Here is a 15,523-nt window from a genome sequence, read left to right on the forward strand (position 1 = left end):
ATAAGATGCCTCCATTTAGGGAACTCGGAGGCAAATGCTGTCTTTAGGTTTTGTCTTCTCTTGGTTTCAGGTAAGGAAGAGAGCTGAGGGAGATTCCTTTTTTTTTTCTTTTGAAATAATTTTCAGCTTAGAGAAAGGTTACAAAAATAGTACAGTTTTGCACTGAGACTTTCTAGCTTCCCCTAATGTTAAGATCTTGTATAAACCATAGTGCATTTATCAAACTAGGCAATTAAGATTGACACAATAAACTACAGGCTTTATTAGAATTTCACCAGTTTCTCCACAATGTTCTTTTTTCTATTTTAGGATCTGATTCAGGATCACATAATATAATTAGTGGTCATGACTATTTAGTTTCCTCTAGTCTGTGACAGTGCCTCATTTTTGCCTTATGTTTCATGACCTTGACACTTTCAGTCAGTACTGGTTAGTTACTTTGTAGAAGGTACCTCTAATTTGGGTTTATCTGATATTTTCTTATGATAAGATTGAGGTTTTAATTTTCAGAGTACTAAGAGGTGATCCTGTGTCCTTGGAGCATCCTATCAAGAGGGTTTATGATGTTGATGTCCTCATTACTGGTGATACTAACTTTCATTATTTGGTCAGGGTGGTCTCCACTGTAAAGTTAATTGTTTTTTTTCCCTTTGTAATTGATATTTTGTAGTTGGGGGAAATACTTTAAGACTATTCTAATATCCTGTTATCCTCAAACTTTTCCCCACTGATTTTAGCTTTGAGTGCTTATAAGTATATGAATGTTTTTTGTTCACACCCACTCATATGAAACTGACTCAGTCAAAACCATCTCTGTTTAGTTTATTCGATAACCCATATTACTAAGCACAAAGCAGAGACTGAGGAAGAATTTGTTGCTGGCGCAAATGCATATGTGAACGTAAGAATGATTACTTGCTCACCTAAACCTCACAGGGGCCAAGTTCAGGTTTGCGAAGCTATTGTGAAAGACAGGAAGAATGTATTGTTAGTCCTCCTAGAGAAGGATTCCTAAGACACGCTAAGATTGTGTTTCCAAATGTGTGTGATAGCATGATTTAATCATTAAGTCAGAATCCTGTGGACCTCAGAGAATTACGCATGTTAAATATCCATCGGTACCTCTATAGTAGATCTCAAGATCACCAGGGGTGCTTTTGAGAAACACGGGTTCCCGGATCCGATACCAGACATGCTGAATTGGAAAGTTTAAGTCTTGAGTCCAGGGCTTGACAAGAAGCAGCGTAGATGATTCTTATGGTGTCAGCCACACGTGGGTCTTCCTGGTGGCATTTTGGAAATTATTGCTCTAAGGAATCCAGAATGGCATCTGCAAAACTTTTCCCCATAAGCACCACAATAGTGTGTATGCTTTTTCTCTCTTTGAGAAGCATTGCAAAATCACAGAAAATATGTATCAATCACTAAGGTCACACTTACGATTTTGCCTACATTTGTTTCATTTTTAAAAAAGAAATTAAATGGCATAGTGATGGCTAAAGTGTTAGTTACCCTTTCACTCTCATCCCTTCCCTCCATTTTTTCTCTAACAGCAACAGTGTTCTGGTGTGTAATATTTGTCAGTGCCCTTCAGCAGAAGACCACCAGGGACATACCTGTAGTTGAACATTATGGGTTTATTACAAAAAAGGAAAACATGGGACACCTGGGTGGCTCAGTCGGTTAAGTGTCAGACTTCAGCTCAGGTCATGGTCTCATGTCTCATAGGTTCAAGCCCCACGTCTGGCTCTGTGCTGACAGCTCAGAGCCTGGACCCTGCTTCTGATTCTGTGTCTTCCCCCTCGCCCCCTCTCTGCCTCTCTTCTACCTGTGTTCTCTCTCTCTCAAAAACAAACAACTAAAAAAGAAAAAAAGGGAAAACACATACTGTAAGAAATGGAGGGATATCTCAGTAAGAGTGTTAGAAATAACTGATGAGGATTTAGGTTTCAGTTAGGTAATTTGGGGAAGCAGGAGATTGCTCTAGATTGTGTGTTGTCAGCATGTGGGGACAATTCTGTGATTGGATGTCTCACTAAATGTTACCTATAGGGAGGACAGCCTAGATGAGTATGACACTGTAATTGGTAAGGAAGTCTGCATTCATTTAGCAAGATGGGGGATATTTGGTAATTTGTGAGGTCTACTTGGGTAAAGTGGATATTCTGTGGGACCATTTATGTCCATCAGTAGAACAACATGGCTTACCTGTAAACGTCGGATTAATTTGTAATAACATTGAGATTAAGATGTGTCAGAACAGTTCCTAAATATCTTGGGCTGCTTTTCTTTTTCTCATCATGTACATTGTTCCAATTTTATTACATATATGTGAATCCACACAAGGTACAGACTGTTGTTTTATGTCCTTCAGATACTTTGATCACTGTATCATACCTTTACAACTCCTCCCTCCCCCTCCCCCTGCGCCCCGACTGGATACTGTTTTTTGAGATTTCACCATATCGATTCTTGATGTAGATCTAGTTCATTCTCTTCTTCCTTTACATTCTCATCTTCCCCTCACCCCACTCCACATCTTCTTTCTATCTCTGGGACTCTCTCTCTCTCTCTCTCTCTTTTTTAAATGTTTTATTTATCTTTGAGAGTGAGAGACAGAGCACTAGCAGGGAAGGGGGCAGAAAGGGAGGGAGACACAGAATCCTAAGCAGACTCCAGGCTCTGAGTTGTTAGCACAGAGCCTGATACGGGGCTGTGAGATCAGGACCTGAGCCCAAGTCAGACGCTTAACTGACTGAGCCACCCAGGTGCTGCCCCCCCGCCCCCACCTTTTTAAAATTCTATCTCTGGGACTCTTATAGCAGTGCTGGATTAAATTACCTTGTTCAGGTGTCTTTAAATACCTATGCAAGAGTTTCTCTAGAGTTGGTACCTAGGCATTATGCACATATTCATCTCTACTAAGCACAGTCAAATTACTCCCTGAAGTGGTAACACCAATTTTCCCTTCCATTAGCAATTTATAAGAGGACCAGTTTTGTAAGACACCCTCCCCAGTATTTGGAAGGTTCATGCTTTTTTATGCTCTGAGCCTGGGTAGCTCCTAGGCCTAACAGGAAGACAGCTCCAGAATGAAGCCCCTTTCCCACCTTCCCCTCCCCTGACTAAGGTTCTGAAATATCTGCTTAGCTGAATCCTTGAGAATCCTTGTTTCTCATCTTCCTCAACTCTTCTTGGCTGCCTCTTACCCTTTTGGAATTGATCACTTAATTGAGAAATGATTCTCTTGTACATATTTCTTTTCTTTCTTTTTGTTTTTAATTTACATCCAAATTAGCATATAGTGCAACAATCATTTCAGGAGTAGATTCCTTAGTGCCCCTTACCCATTTAGCCCTGCCCCCCCTCCCACAACCCCTCCAAAACCCTCAGTGTGTTCTCCTTATTTATGAGTCTCTTCTGTTTTGTCCCCCTCCCTGTTTTTATATTGTTTTTGTTTCCCTTCCCTTATGTTCATCTGTTTTGTCTCTTAAAGTCCTCATATGAGTGAAATCATATGATATTGTCTTTCTCTGACTGACTCATTTCACTTAGCACAATACCCTCCCGTTCCATCCACGTAGTTGAAAACGGCAAGATTTCATTCTTTTTGATTGCTGGGTAATACTCCATTGTGTATATGTGTGTATATATGTGTGTACACACATACACACACACACACACACACACATATATACACACATATACACAATGGAGTATTACAATATATATATATTGTAATATATATATAATATGTAATATATATATATATATATATATATACACATATACATACATATATGTATATATATATACACACACACACCACATCTTCCTTATCCATTCATCCATCAATGGACATTTGGGCTCTTTCCATACTTTGACCATTGTTGATAGTGCTGCTGTAAACATTGGGATGCATGTGTCCTTCAAAACAGCATACTTGTATCCCTTGGATAAATACCTAGTAGTGCAATTGCTGGGTCATAGGGTAGTTCTATTTTAGTTTTTTAAGGAACCTCCATACTGTTTTCCAGAGTGGCTGCACCAGCTTGCATTCCCACCAACAATGCAAAAGAGATCCTTTTCCTCCGCATCCTCCCCAACATCTGTTGTTGCCTGACTTGTTAATGTGAGCCATTCTGACAGGAGTGAGGTGGTTTCTCATTGTGGTTTTGACTTGTATTTCCCCGATGATGAGTGATGTGGAGCAGTTTTTTCATGTGTCGGTTGGCCATCTGGATGTCTTCTTTGGAGAAGTGTCTATTCATGTCTTTTGCCCATTTCTTCACTGGATTATTTGTCTTTTGGGTGTTGAGTTTGATAAGTTATTTATAGATTTTGGATACTAACCCTTTATCTGATATGTCCTTTGCAAATATCTTCTCCCATTCTGTCGGTTGCCTTTTAGTTTTGCTGATTGTTTCCTTAGCTGTGTTGTACATACTTCTTATGTTGTGTTATTAGAGTAGTCTAGGGGTTGTGACAGACTTTAAAGTATAGAATAGTTTGAATACTATGTTGTTTTTTTCTTGCTCATTTAAGGAATGGGTGAACAAGTTTGGGTGGAGGCCCTCTCCACTCAGATATTCAGGCACCAAGCCATATGGGCTCTCCTACCTTCAATATACAACTTTTGGGTTTGTGCTGGGGGTTGTCTTTACTCCAGCCAGCCAGAAAGAGAAAAACATATGGAGGTGCATGGGTAAGAAGTTTGTAATTAGTCCTGGTATTGGTCAAGACTCAACCCCGTGGCCAACCTTCACTGCAAGGGAGGCCAGGGTATGTAGTCAAGTTGTGTCACTAGAATAAGAGAACATGAATTTGATGGACATTTAGCAGTCCCTGCTGCATCTGAATTGTATTGAAGTGAGGTTAGGATAAGCTATGGGAATCACCCTAACAACAAACACAAAGTACCCTTGAAGACCTTAAGTTGGATGTGAGTGAACTAAATCTTCTAAACCAAGTCCGACTTAATGAACCAATTAAGTCTACTCCACAGAGTAGAGTAAAGGAAGGAGTCCTGTATTTATGCTTATGTCAGAATGATGAACAAAAGAGGGTCATCCCTTCTACAGGTGGCAGAGTCACAGGGATGACAAAGGGCAAGAAACTCCCAAGGGAAAGGTGACCTAGTGCTGCCGTCAGGGTTCTCAGTCTTGTTGGACTTCCCACCAGGAGATTCTCCTGGGGAGAGGGGCAGAGAGAGAGAGGGAGACACAGAATCTGAAGCAAGCTCTAGGCCCTGAGCTGTCAGCACAGAGCTCGATGCGGGGCTCGAACTCACCGACCATGAGATCATGACCTGAGCTGAAGTAGGATGCTTCACCGACTGAGCCACCCAGGCACTCTGAGATTCTCCCACTTTTGCCCTCAAGAAGGTTCTTCTGTATTTTATTTTTATTAAATGTGACCATAATTGCCTACAAGTATCCCAGTTCAGTTTAGTCAGTATATGGAAATTACATTCTATACCTAGGCCTATACTAACAGTTGAGAAATACCAGTCAGTTAGTTTAGTAACTTGGAACATGGCTTGTCAATATGGTTCATCTTTGGGAATAATCCACATTCTCCACAGACCTGTACTTGAATTCCTGTGGCAGTCCTGTGGCCCTGTCATTATGATTTAATCCTGTGGCATAAGTGGGGCAGTGATAATTGGTAGAAGGGCCATGGCTAGTGGTTGGCTATGCAGGCAGTTTTGTCCTTGGCACCAGCAGGTAAGAAGCCACTGTCAGAACACAACGTGGGGCTGCCCGTCAACCTGGTCTGAGGTTCTTTCCTTGTTTATTGCAGTGTTTCTTTTTCGCCGCTTTTCCTAGGTCTGAACTCAGGATATTCAGAAATCTCATCCAAACTTCTGGCAACTCTCTTCTTTTAACACTTTTGACTGATGACTTCATAAAGCCCCAGACAGTGGGGCAGCTTCCAGGCTCTGAGACTTCATTAGTCTCCTTGTCTATTCTGGGCAAGATAAGCAATCCTAGACAAATGGAGAGGCTGTTTGTCTCCAGTGCCGAAGCCTTATGTTTCTCAGGGTGATGTACGTCGCTTACCTTTTTGCTCTTCCTTTCCCAGCTCAAGCTTCTGACCTTGTTCAAATGCCATGTTCTATCTAAGTAATTATTTGAAGTGATGTTGGCATCCCTGTTTAGTTTTGAATTCCTTGTTTTGATTTTCCTCCACTGGATACCATTTATTTTTACCAGACCATTGATGCGTTTTTGGGTGTCCGTATCTTGAGTGCTTGACAAGTTGAGGACTAAAATATCAGGGGGGAAGAAGGGGGATAACTGAGGGAAGGAGGCAGGCAGTGAGAGGGCTGCAAGAGGCTGGTGCAATATGCATTAGGCCTCCATGAATGAAGTATTTGGTTGTGCTTCGGAAATAAGGGGGGAAAATCCCACAAATTACATGGGGAAAGGACAAAGAAATGGAGATCAGTGGTAGGCCAAATGGGGAAGTCACTGAAATAAGGTCTAGGGAACAATTCTAGTGTTCTCTGCTTGACATAGGTGAGAGGAGAAATTGGGGTGATGGTTTGGGGTTTTTAAGGGAAAAACAAAGACCTTCTTAAAACTGAGGCTATTTCTCGGCCAATCTTTCTGAGCTAACAAGAGATGTCGGAAATGCAGGCCAGAGCCAGCAGCATTTCTTACCTTCCATGGAAGGTACAAATCAAATGCGAAGGTGTGTCTGTGTGCATGTGTCTGTGTAAGGGGCCATAACTGCTTTCAGAATCCCATAGGGGCTCCACGATCCATATGTGGTTAAGAGTTACAGGATTGGAGGGCCTGTATCCCGAGAGCAGCCAAAACCATGAGGGCAGCGAGAGGAGAAAGCGGGCGAAGGGCCACAGGAAACCAGCGTGGAATGCGGTCTCACAGGGGACCCAATGTGCCACGGCTCTATCGTGCGGTCTGAATGTCAGGCTTTAAATACTGAGACGGGAAGTTAGGACCCCACACTGTAGAATCTGAGGGAGCATTTATCTCCATGTCAAGGAGATAAAAATGAAATCCCAGTTTCACATGCCACAAACCTAATTTTATACTTTTCAGATGAACGTTCTTCAACAAGGTGGTCTTATGGTAGCGTTTTATTTTTGTTTTCTACGCGACCTTGTTCTCACACTAACCTTTTGTTCTACCCAGGACACTTTAAGTCATCACCCAATGAATGTCTTGGCTAGTATCCAGAGGCACGATGAGTAATGATATTTCTGTTTTTATGATGGCCCTAACACCCGTTTGTGTCCCTGCTAGCAAAACTGCGGAGTTCCTGAACAGACTGGACACAGAGTTGCCAGATAGAAGTACCTGTCAAAAGGCTCTTCATGACTCACAGTCTTCAACTTGGGTAAGTGGGAGGCCATGCAGGGTTGCTGTCTGGTACTTTATAAAGAGGCATTTGGTGAATGAAGGCTAAGGTCACAGAGTGAGCTGTGTATAATAGATGGCTGGAACTAAAGGCAGATGGACCTGATCTGAAACTTAACTTCAGCTGTTGCTTCCTTGAGCTATAAAACAATGCTTGCACTTGGTTATCTACACTACAGGCACCTGGACTAAACACCACCCTTTGAAAAGCCTTTGATCTCATCCAGTCATCCATCCATTTATCTATCCTCCAAATTTTATGTTTACGTAAGGTTACGTAAGGTCTACCAAGTGCATACAGTTTCTGCCTGGAAGGACTGTAATTTGGGTGGGACAGTTCATTGTATGGGCTGCCGTGGGTACTGCAGGATGTGGGCACAACATGCTAGAGGTGTCCCCCAGACATCAAGACATCCAGAAATACCTCACATGGGAAGGCAGCAGAATACCACTGCAGAAATTTGTATGCTGCATTGGAGATCTTGGACCTCATTCTTTGAGTGCTGAAGGCACTAAAAATTTTCAAACAGGGAAGGTTCAAGGTCAGGTTTGTATTTTAGTGGGGTCACACTGGTAACCATGTGAAGGATGGCTCTGAGGGAATGGAGAGGCAGAGAGGCCTCTGAGAGGCTCTGCGTTAGTCCAGGTAAGGAATGATAAAGACATGAAATAGGGCAGTGGATGGGAGGATGGAGATGAGAGCACAGGTCAGAGAACCATTTAAAAGGTGAATGGAAAGAGCCTACATGTCCATCAACTGACGGATGGATAAAGTAGATGTGGTTTATGTATACAATGGAATACTACTTGGCAATGAGAAAGAATGAAATCTGGCCATTTGCAGCAATGTGGATGGAACTGGAGGGTATTATGCTAAGTGAAATAAGTCAGTCAGGGAAAGACAGATACCGTATGTTTTCACTCGTATGTGGATCTTGAGAAACTTAACAGAAGACCATGGGGGAGGCGAAGGGGGAAAAACAAGTTGGAGGGAGGCAAACCATAAGAGACTCTTAAGGACTGAGAACCAACTAAGGGGAGATGGGGGCTGGGGGAGAGGGGAAAGTGGGTGATGGGCATTGAGGAGGGCACCTGTTGGGTGAGCGCTGGGTATTGTATGGAAACCAATTTGACAATAAATTATATTAAAAAAAATAAAAGGTGAAGTTGGCAGGGCCTTGGTTATTGACTGGTTAACTGGGGACAACAAAGTAAGTATAATTCAGGATGCCTCTGGAAATGGTTGTAGTTGAAAGAAAGGATGGGTTTGAGTTTTTAAAAGTGTGCGCTTTAGTGACCATGATTTAAAATGTCGAGAAGCTATTATGACACTCCTTGGGATAAGTTCATTGTACTCTTACTTACAAATGTTTAAATGTTCCTCCCCCCACCCTCATCCCCCACTTCTAAGGTGGTGCTCCAAAGTCTAAGATTTGCCATGGGTCCTGTCACATCTGTCCTCTCTCCTCTCACTGCAGGGCATGAAAGGACAGACTTGAAAACTGTAGGTAGAGAGCTAAATCCTGTGTAGGGACAGTCCTTGACGTCTCCTTGATGTCTGTCCAGATACCCTGTGGCCGTGAGGGAGGGAGAGAAGACAGGAATTGGATAACTTTATCAACTGGGTGCTTGGCTGCCAGGATGGTCTTGACCCTGTTTGAAGGCTTCCCGAATCCTACGAAACACCCGGCAGAATTGTGTGTGCCTGGCCTATTGATTTTGGTTTGTTTCTTCAAGTTAACAAGATCATCCTGAATTTTAATATTGTTGTCCATAACATGAGTAATGTCTCCCAGGACTGCATTTTCTGTGGATTGATTACTGCATTAGTCACAAGATCCTCAGAGCTATTAATAGAAAATATGGAGCAGCATTGGACCCAGGATGATTCTTTATGAACTGCATTCAATAGCTGCTCCCATTTCGACAGCAAACTATTAATAATTTGTTGGTGTTCAATATATTTAAGTGACTTTTTTTTTTTTTTACCAATATTGTACTCTTCTGTCTAATCCATCTGCGCAGAATTCCTCTGAGAATGCTTTGCAGAACGATTTCTAATGCTTTAGGAATGACACGCCTTTACAGTGCACTTTTGTAACATGGAAGGAAGACACCTGTAGTTTGCCTTAACTGTGGTCAATGTATAGAATGTCAGCGCTGTGTGACCCCCATTTCTATGGGGGTGTGATAAGCTACAAGCTTTCAAGTTTTTTTAAAAAAATTTAATTCTCACATAATGTACCTTTTCAGAGAAAACTGTTCTTATTACATTTATTTACGTGTGGCTCTTCCATGGGCAGTTGGGAATTTAATACATACTCTATAATTACATCAGTGGAAAAGACGACAAGAATATTCCTTTAAGCGATACGTAAGAGAACTTCAGACCAAAGATACTTACAGTGTTTACTTACACATGGGTTGATACAGTTCTCTGTACCGTGTGTGTGCCTGTGAGAAGTGCCAGAAAATATGCCGCCTTCCTCAATCATAATCATTGAATATTTCTGGTTGTACACTAAATGGTTTCCAGTCTGCTTTGTTGCCTCTTGCCGCCTCCTCTACAGCGAATAGTCGTTTAAAAACATCTCATCCGGTTGTTCCACTGCCCGTGGCTCCCTGTATCTTCAAGGATAAAGTCAGAATGCCTTAGCTTGAGCACAGAGCCCTTTCTGCCCTCTGCCTTCCTCCCTTCCCTCACGACTCCTTTCTGTACGTAGAATCTAGGTCCATGGACCAGTAGCGTGGGCATCACCCGGGAGCCTAGAGGGGTGTAGATGAAGCTCAGGTGCCACTCCAGTTCTGAATATGAAGCTGAATTTTAACACGGTCTGTGGCGACTTGTGCACACATTAATGTCTGCGGAGCGCTGCTCTATAGCTTGTGCCTTTCCAGCCATTTCCTCTCACTCCTGCTTGGAACTCCTTGTGCGGATGGTTTAATTTTTATCCATGTGCCACATGTTTTTTCAAAAAAAGCCAACACTTGAAGGCCTGTGTCCCTTGCACTCCTTTAATCTCACTCCCGCTCCCAGTATTTTAAACCTTCTGTATTAATTTCCCATTGCTCATAAAATAAGGCCTGGGGGTGCGTGGGTGGCTCAGTCGGTTAAGTGTCCGACTTTGGTTCAGGGCATGATCTCGCAGTCCGTGGGTTCGAGCCCCGCGTTGGGCTCTGTGCTGACAGCTCAGAGCCTGGAGCCTGTTTCAGATTCTGTGTCTCCCTCTTTCTCTGACCCTCCCCTGTTCATGCTCTCTCTCTGTCTCAAAAATAAATAAATGTTAAAAAAAATTTTTTTTTTAAATAAATAAAATAAAATAAGGCCTGGCGATGTAATGCACACAGCCTGTGGCCACAGTTAATAATACCGTACTGCGTATTTGGAAGTTGCTAAGAGAGATCTTAAAAGGTCCATCACAAGAAAAACACTTTTGTAACTACGTGTGGTGACGGATACTAACTAGACTTATTGCCGTGATCATTTTGCAGCACACACGAATGTTGAATCATTATGTTGTACACCTGAAACTAATATAATGTCATGTCAGTTATGGCTCAATAAAAAAATTTTCCGTCGCTGGTGTAACAAATTGCTAAGGACTTAGTGGCTCAACACAGCACAGATGTATTGTCTTACAGATCTGGAGGTCAGAAGTCAGGAATGAGTATGAAGGGGGTAAAATCAAGGTGTCAGCAAGGCTGGCTTCTTCTGGAGACTCTAGAGAGGAACCTGTCCCTTGCCTCTCCTAGCTCTCCTTGGCTGCGGGCACTCTCGCCCCCCTGGCATGTGGCTGCGTCCAACCTCTGCCCTCCTCCTCATGCCGCCTTCTTCCTGCTCTTTGGCTTTCTTGCCTTCCTCTTACAAGGACCCTTGTGATTCCACCCGGATCATCCAGCGTCCTTTTCCATCTCAGAATCCTCAATTTCTGCAAAGTCACCTTTGCTAGATAAGGTGACATTCACAGCTTCCAGGGATTGCGAAGTGGGCATCTTTGGGGGGCCATTATTCCTCCCACCACACTCGCCTAAGCGGTTTCTTTGTTATGTGGATCCACATACCTTTCAATGCAGGTATTGCTGTTGCTTGGCTAACCAAGTTCAGGTCTTGTTAATTTATCCCTTCCCCTCCATTCCCCTCATTATTCAGTATTTCAGGCTTTCTCTTACTGTAATGACTACATGAATTTTTTTCTCACTGCCAAGCCAGTTAGTATACTTCACAGTTTCTTTCTGTTAGGACTTCTTAAAATTTTTGCTTTAACATTTGCTTGGTTTCGTCTGAACGTTTGGCTGGCTTGCTTCAGATTTTGTGACCGTTCCACAAAGTGTCTCTGATGCAGATTTCCATACAGTTTTCCGTTTTGTGTCTGTCAGGTAACTTGTCAGTTTCGGATTTCTTTGCCTTCTGGAAACATCCCTCTTCTGCCTTAACCTGGCTGGTGGTTCATTTGGCCTCCTACACAGCGGTTGTTCTGGGACTTTGCTTTCACAGAATGGTTCTCAACCTCCTCTACACGTCGGAATCATCTGGGGGACTTTAAAATTCACTGATGACTGGGTCGTACCCCCAGAGATCCTGCTGTATTGTGGCCTGGGCTTCGGGGCTTTTAAAGCTCCCCCGGTAATTCTAATGTGCAGCCTAGGATGAGAATCATTGTTTTAAAGTCATCTGGGGAATTGTTCTTACTGCTTTCCTATGTTGGGTCCCCTGATTTCTAGGCCTCCTGTCTTCTATTTTCTTGTTTTATTTCCTTGTTTTGATGGAGCATATTATTTAGTAGCTCCCCAGGAGAAGATGTATGGTCAGGTCATTGCATATCTGAAGGTATCTTTATTCAGCCCACACACTTAGCTTGTAATTTGCTGGTAAGTAATCCAAATTGGGAATCCTTTCCCTTCAGAATTTTGAAGGCCTTTCTATTCTACTTTTGAGTATTTGTTCTTGAGCAATCCAAGGCCCTCTGAATTTCAGGCCTTATATATAAGGGCTTTTCCTTGCTTCCCCTGGAAATATTTTAGTATCTTCTTCTTTTTTCTGGTATTCTGTAATTTCATAATGATATGCCTTGGTGTGAGGGTCATTAATATTCATTTTCAGTCTGGAAACTCATTTCTAGTTCTAGGTGATTTTCTTGTGTTATTTCTTTGATTTATTTCTCTTCATTTTCTCTAAGGAATTCTTACTGAAATCCTAGGCCTCCTGGATTTATCTTCATTTTTGTGAAAAACATTTTTTTTCTCCTTTAATTTATCTCTGACATTTTTTTCTACTTCTTGGCATATTGGGTTAGAAAAAAAAAAAAACCCAGTCCTTTCCCCACTGAGTGTCTCCTTTCCTCTCACATGACTACCACATGCACACTTCTGACAACAGATGTGGGGCGACTTGCTTTACCCCGAGTAATTCTGTGACACCAGCTGGGGATCCTACAATTTAATTCAGTTCTGACACTGTCTATCTGGAGGTTCCCAAGGTAAAGGGACCCACAACCCTGCCCTCCCCTTAAGATACCAAATTGGACGTAGTAGGTCCCCAGGTTACCCACAACTTCTGTCTAATATGGCTACAGATTGGGGGTTCCCATTGACCCCCTCCTGGGTTCCATTAATTTGCTAGAGTGACTCACAGAACTTGGGGAAACTTTTACATTTGCCAGTTTACTAGAGGATATGATAAAGGATACAAATGAACAGCAAGATGAAGAGATACCTAGAGCAAGGTCTGGGAGTGTCCTGAATGCAGGTGCTTCTGTCCCTGTGAGTTGGGATATGGTGACCCTCACAGTGTGAATGTATTCACTTACCTGGAGATTCCCCACCCTCAAGTACTTTTGGGATTTTGTGAAGGCTTCTTCACACAGGCAAGATCAATTACTGACTCCATATCCATCCCCTTTCCCCTCTCTGGAGGATTGGAGGGGATGGTTGGGTCTGGAAACTCCAAGCTTCTAATTGTGGCTTAGTCTTTCTGGTGACCAGTTTCCATTCAGGAGCCCACCCAGTGAGCCTCATTCGAACAAAAGATGCTCCTACTGCCCTGATGGCTTAGGAAATCACAAAAGTTTGAGGAGCTGTGTTCCAGGAACTGGGGTGGAGACGTGTGTGTGTGTGTGTGTGTGTGTGTGTGTGTGTGTGTACATACATGTATATTTTTTTCTGTTTTCTCACACATTTTCTTGAGTATCTCCTAAATATTTTACTGGTCACATTTTTGTGAGGGGAGGGAAGATCTTTTTATTTTCCAAGAACTTCTTTTTTCTCTGTTGCTTCGTAAAAAATAGCAACCTGTTTTTGTTTCATGGATGCAATGTCCCCTTCTAGCTCTCGGAAGGAACCGTGCGGGGAGCAGAAGACGACTTCAGAGAAGGGGGTCCAGAGGCTCACCACTTAGTATGCAGCATTTTATACAGGCCTTTCATTCTCAACCTGGGTTTAACCACTGTGACCTTCTGTGCTAGGTGTGTCCGATTTAGTTTATCCAGAGAATACACTTCTGATTTACTGTCTGGGTTGGGAGAATTAGCGCCTGAATTCTCAGGGTGGGAGCTGGCGTAGGTACTTTCCTATCATCCATCTGTCATACTTGATAGCTGTTACATGCATGTCTTGGGCCCTCATGTTGCTCTGTGGAGAATATTGGCTTCTTGTGGGTATCCTACATCCCTACCAGAACACCTTCTGTTTTGCTCTTTTCCTCTTAGTCACTTACCATTTCTTCATCTACTTTGTCTTCATAGATTTTTGTCTGAGAATACAGATGTCTCTTGGTTTCTGAACATAGAGCTTGTTTCATTTTCTCTTCTGTTTAGCATAATTTAAAAAATTTTTAATGTTTATTTTTGAGAAGGGGGGCAGAGAGGGAGGGAGAAACAGAATCTGAAGTAGGTTCCAGGCTCTGAGCTGTCAGCACAGAGACCGACGCAGGGCTTGAACTCACGAACCATGAGATCATGATGACCTGAGCTGAAGTCAGACGCTTAACCGACTGAGCCACCCAGGCACCCCAAATTTAGCGTAATTTTTGAGAGAAGGATGGTGCAGAAACATTTTTACTCCACCGTCTTGAAGTGAGGACTTAATGTTTGTCAGGGATTGAACTGTGATCTCCCAGGCCATCTCAGAATTCATATGTTGAAGTCCTAACCCTCACTACCTCAGAATGTGACCTTTCTAGGAGATTGGATCTTTATAGAGGTAATCAACCTCTAGTGAGGTCATTAGAAGGGGCTGTAATCCAACAGGAAAGATGTCTTTATAAAAAGGGGAAATTTGGGATGGACATGCATAGAGGGAAGATGATGTGAAGACAGGGAGAGGGTGGCCATCTACATGCCAAAGAGAGAGGCTAGACCCTTTCCTCACAGCCCTCAGGAGGAACCAACAGCACAGATACCTTGATTTTGGATTCCAAGCCTCTAGAACTGCGAGACGATAAATTTCTGTTTTTTAAGCCTCCTGGACTGTGGTACTTCACGGCAACCCTTAACAAACTACTGCGATGCTATTTTTCCTTTGTTCACACAGTGCCCCTCCCCCTGCTCAGTCTGTTTCCTATTCACTCTTTAAAACACAACTCAGCGTCACCCACTTTGAGGAGGTGTTCTTGATCCCGTTTAATTAAATGTCCTTTTTAGCTTCTTCTGTCATAATACCCTTCACGCTGTGTTTCAATCCTCAGTCCTCGCATCAGCCTTCCACACTAGGCTATTAGTGACTTGCTGTCTGAGAGATCGTGTCTTATGACAGTGCCTACACATAGAGGCTTAAATGTTACTTGTTGACTGGACGTATTATAAGCATAGCTTTTGGGGTAAAGCAAGTAAAAACGTGTATTTTAATTGAATAACAAAAATTTAGTATTAGTATTATACTAATACTTAGTGATAGTGAATACAATGTTTTCAGTACAGTAATACTTCGTGTAGGTGAACACAATGACAGAAATTTCTGGGATTTAGAACTGAGAAAAATAGTGATCAAAGGTTTTTTTCCTCCCTGTTATTTTTGAGCAGAAACTTCCTGTCCTGCCTGGGAATCCTACCTCGGTAAGCCTTAAGATAGCAAGTAACTTTGAACTCTTCATAGTTGATGTGCCATGTGACTGCCCTTTTAAATGACATTTTGTGTCTAATCCC

The 15,523-nt window shown here is 42.6% G+C and overlaps 1 protein-coding gene across 3 annotated transcripts in view; it reads left to right on the plus strand.

The window, feature by feature from the left end:
* EPSTI1 (epithelial stromal interaction 1) overlaps window positions 1-15,523 on the plus strand; it is a 97,180-nt gene that overhangs the window by 45,535 nt on the left and 36,122 nt on the right. For 2 of the 3 annotated variants that reach the window (XM_040448529.1, XM_040448528.1), the window contains exon 7: window positions 7,272-7,365. In XM_040448529.1, the coding sequence (XP_040304463.1) occupies window positions 7,272-7,365 (94 nt within the window). Of the gene's footprint in view, window positions 1-7,271; window positions 7,366-15,400; window positions 15,434-15,523 lie in introns of all 3 variants that reach the window. The other variant, XM_040448527.1, reaches the window with a different exon arrangement.

This window comes from Herpailurus yagouaroundi, unplaced genomic scaffold (assembly GCF_014898765.1).
Source record: "Herpailurus yagouaroundi ecotype Mexico unplaced genomic scaffold, PumYag 197, whole genome shotgun sequence".
NCBI classification, from domain to species: Eukaryota; Metazoa; Chordata; class Mammalia; order Carnivora; family Felidae; genus Herpailurus; species Herpailurus yagouaroundi.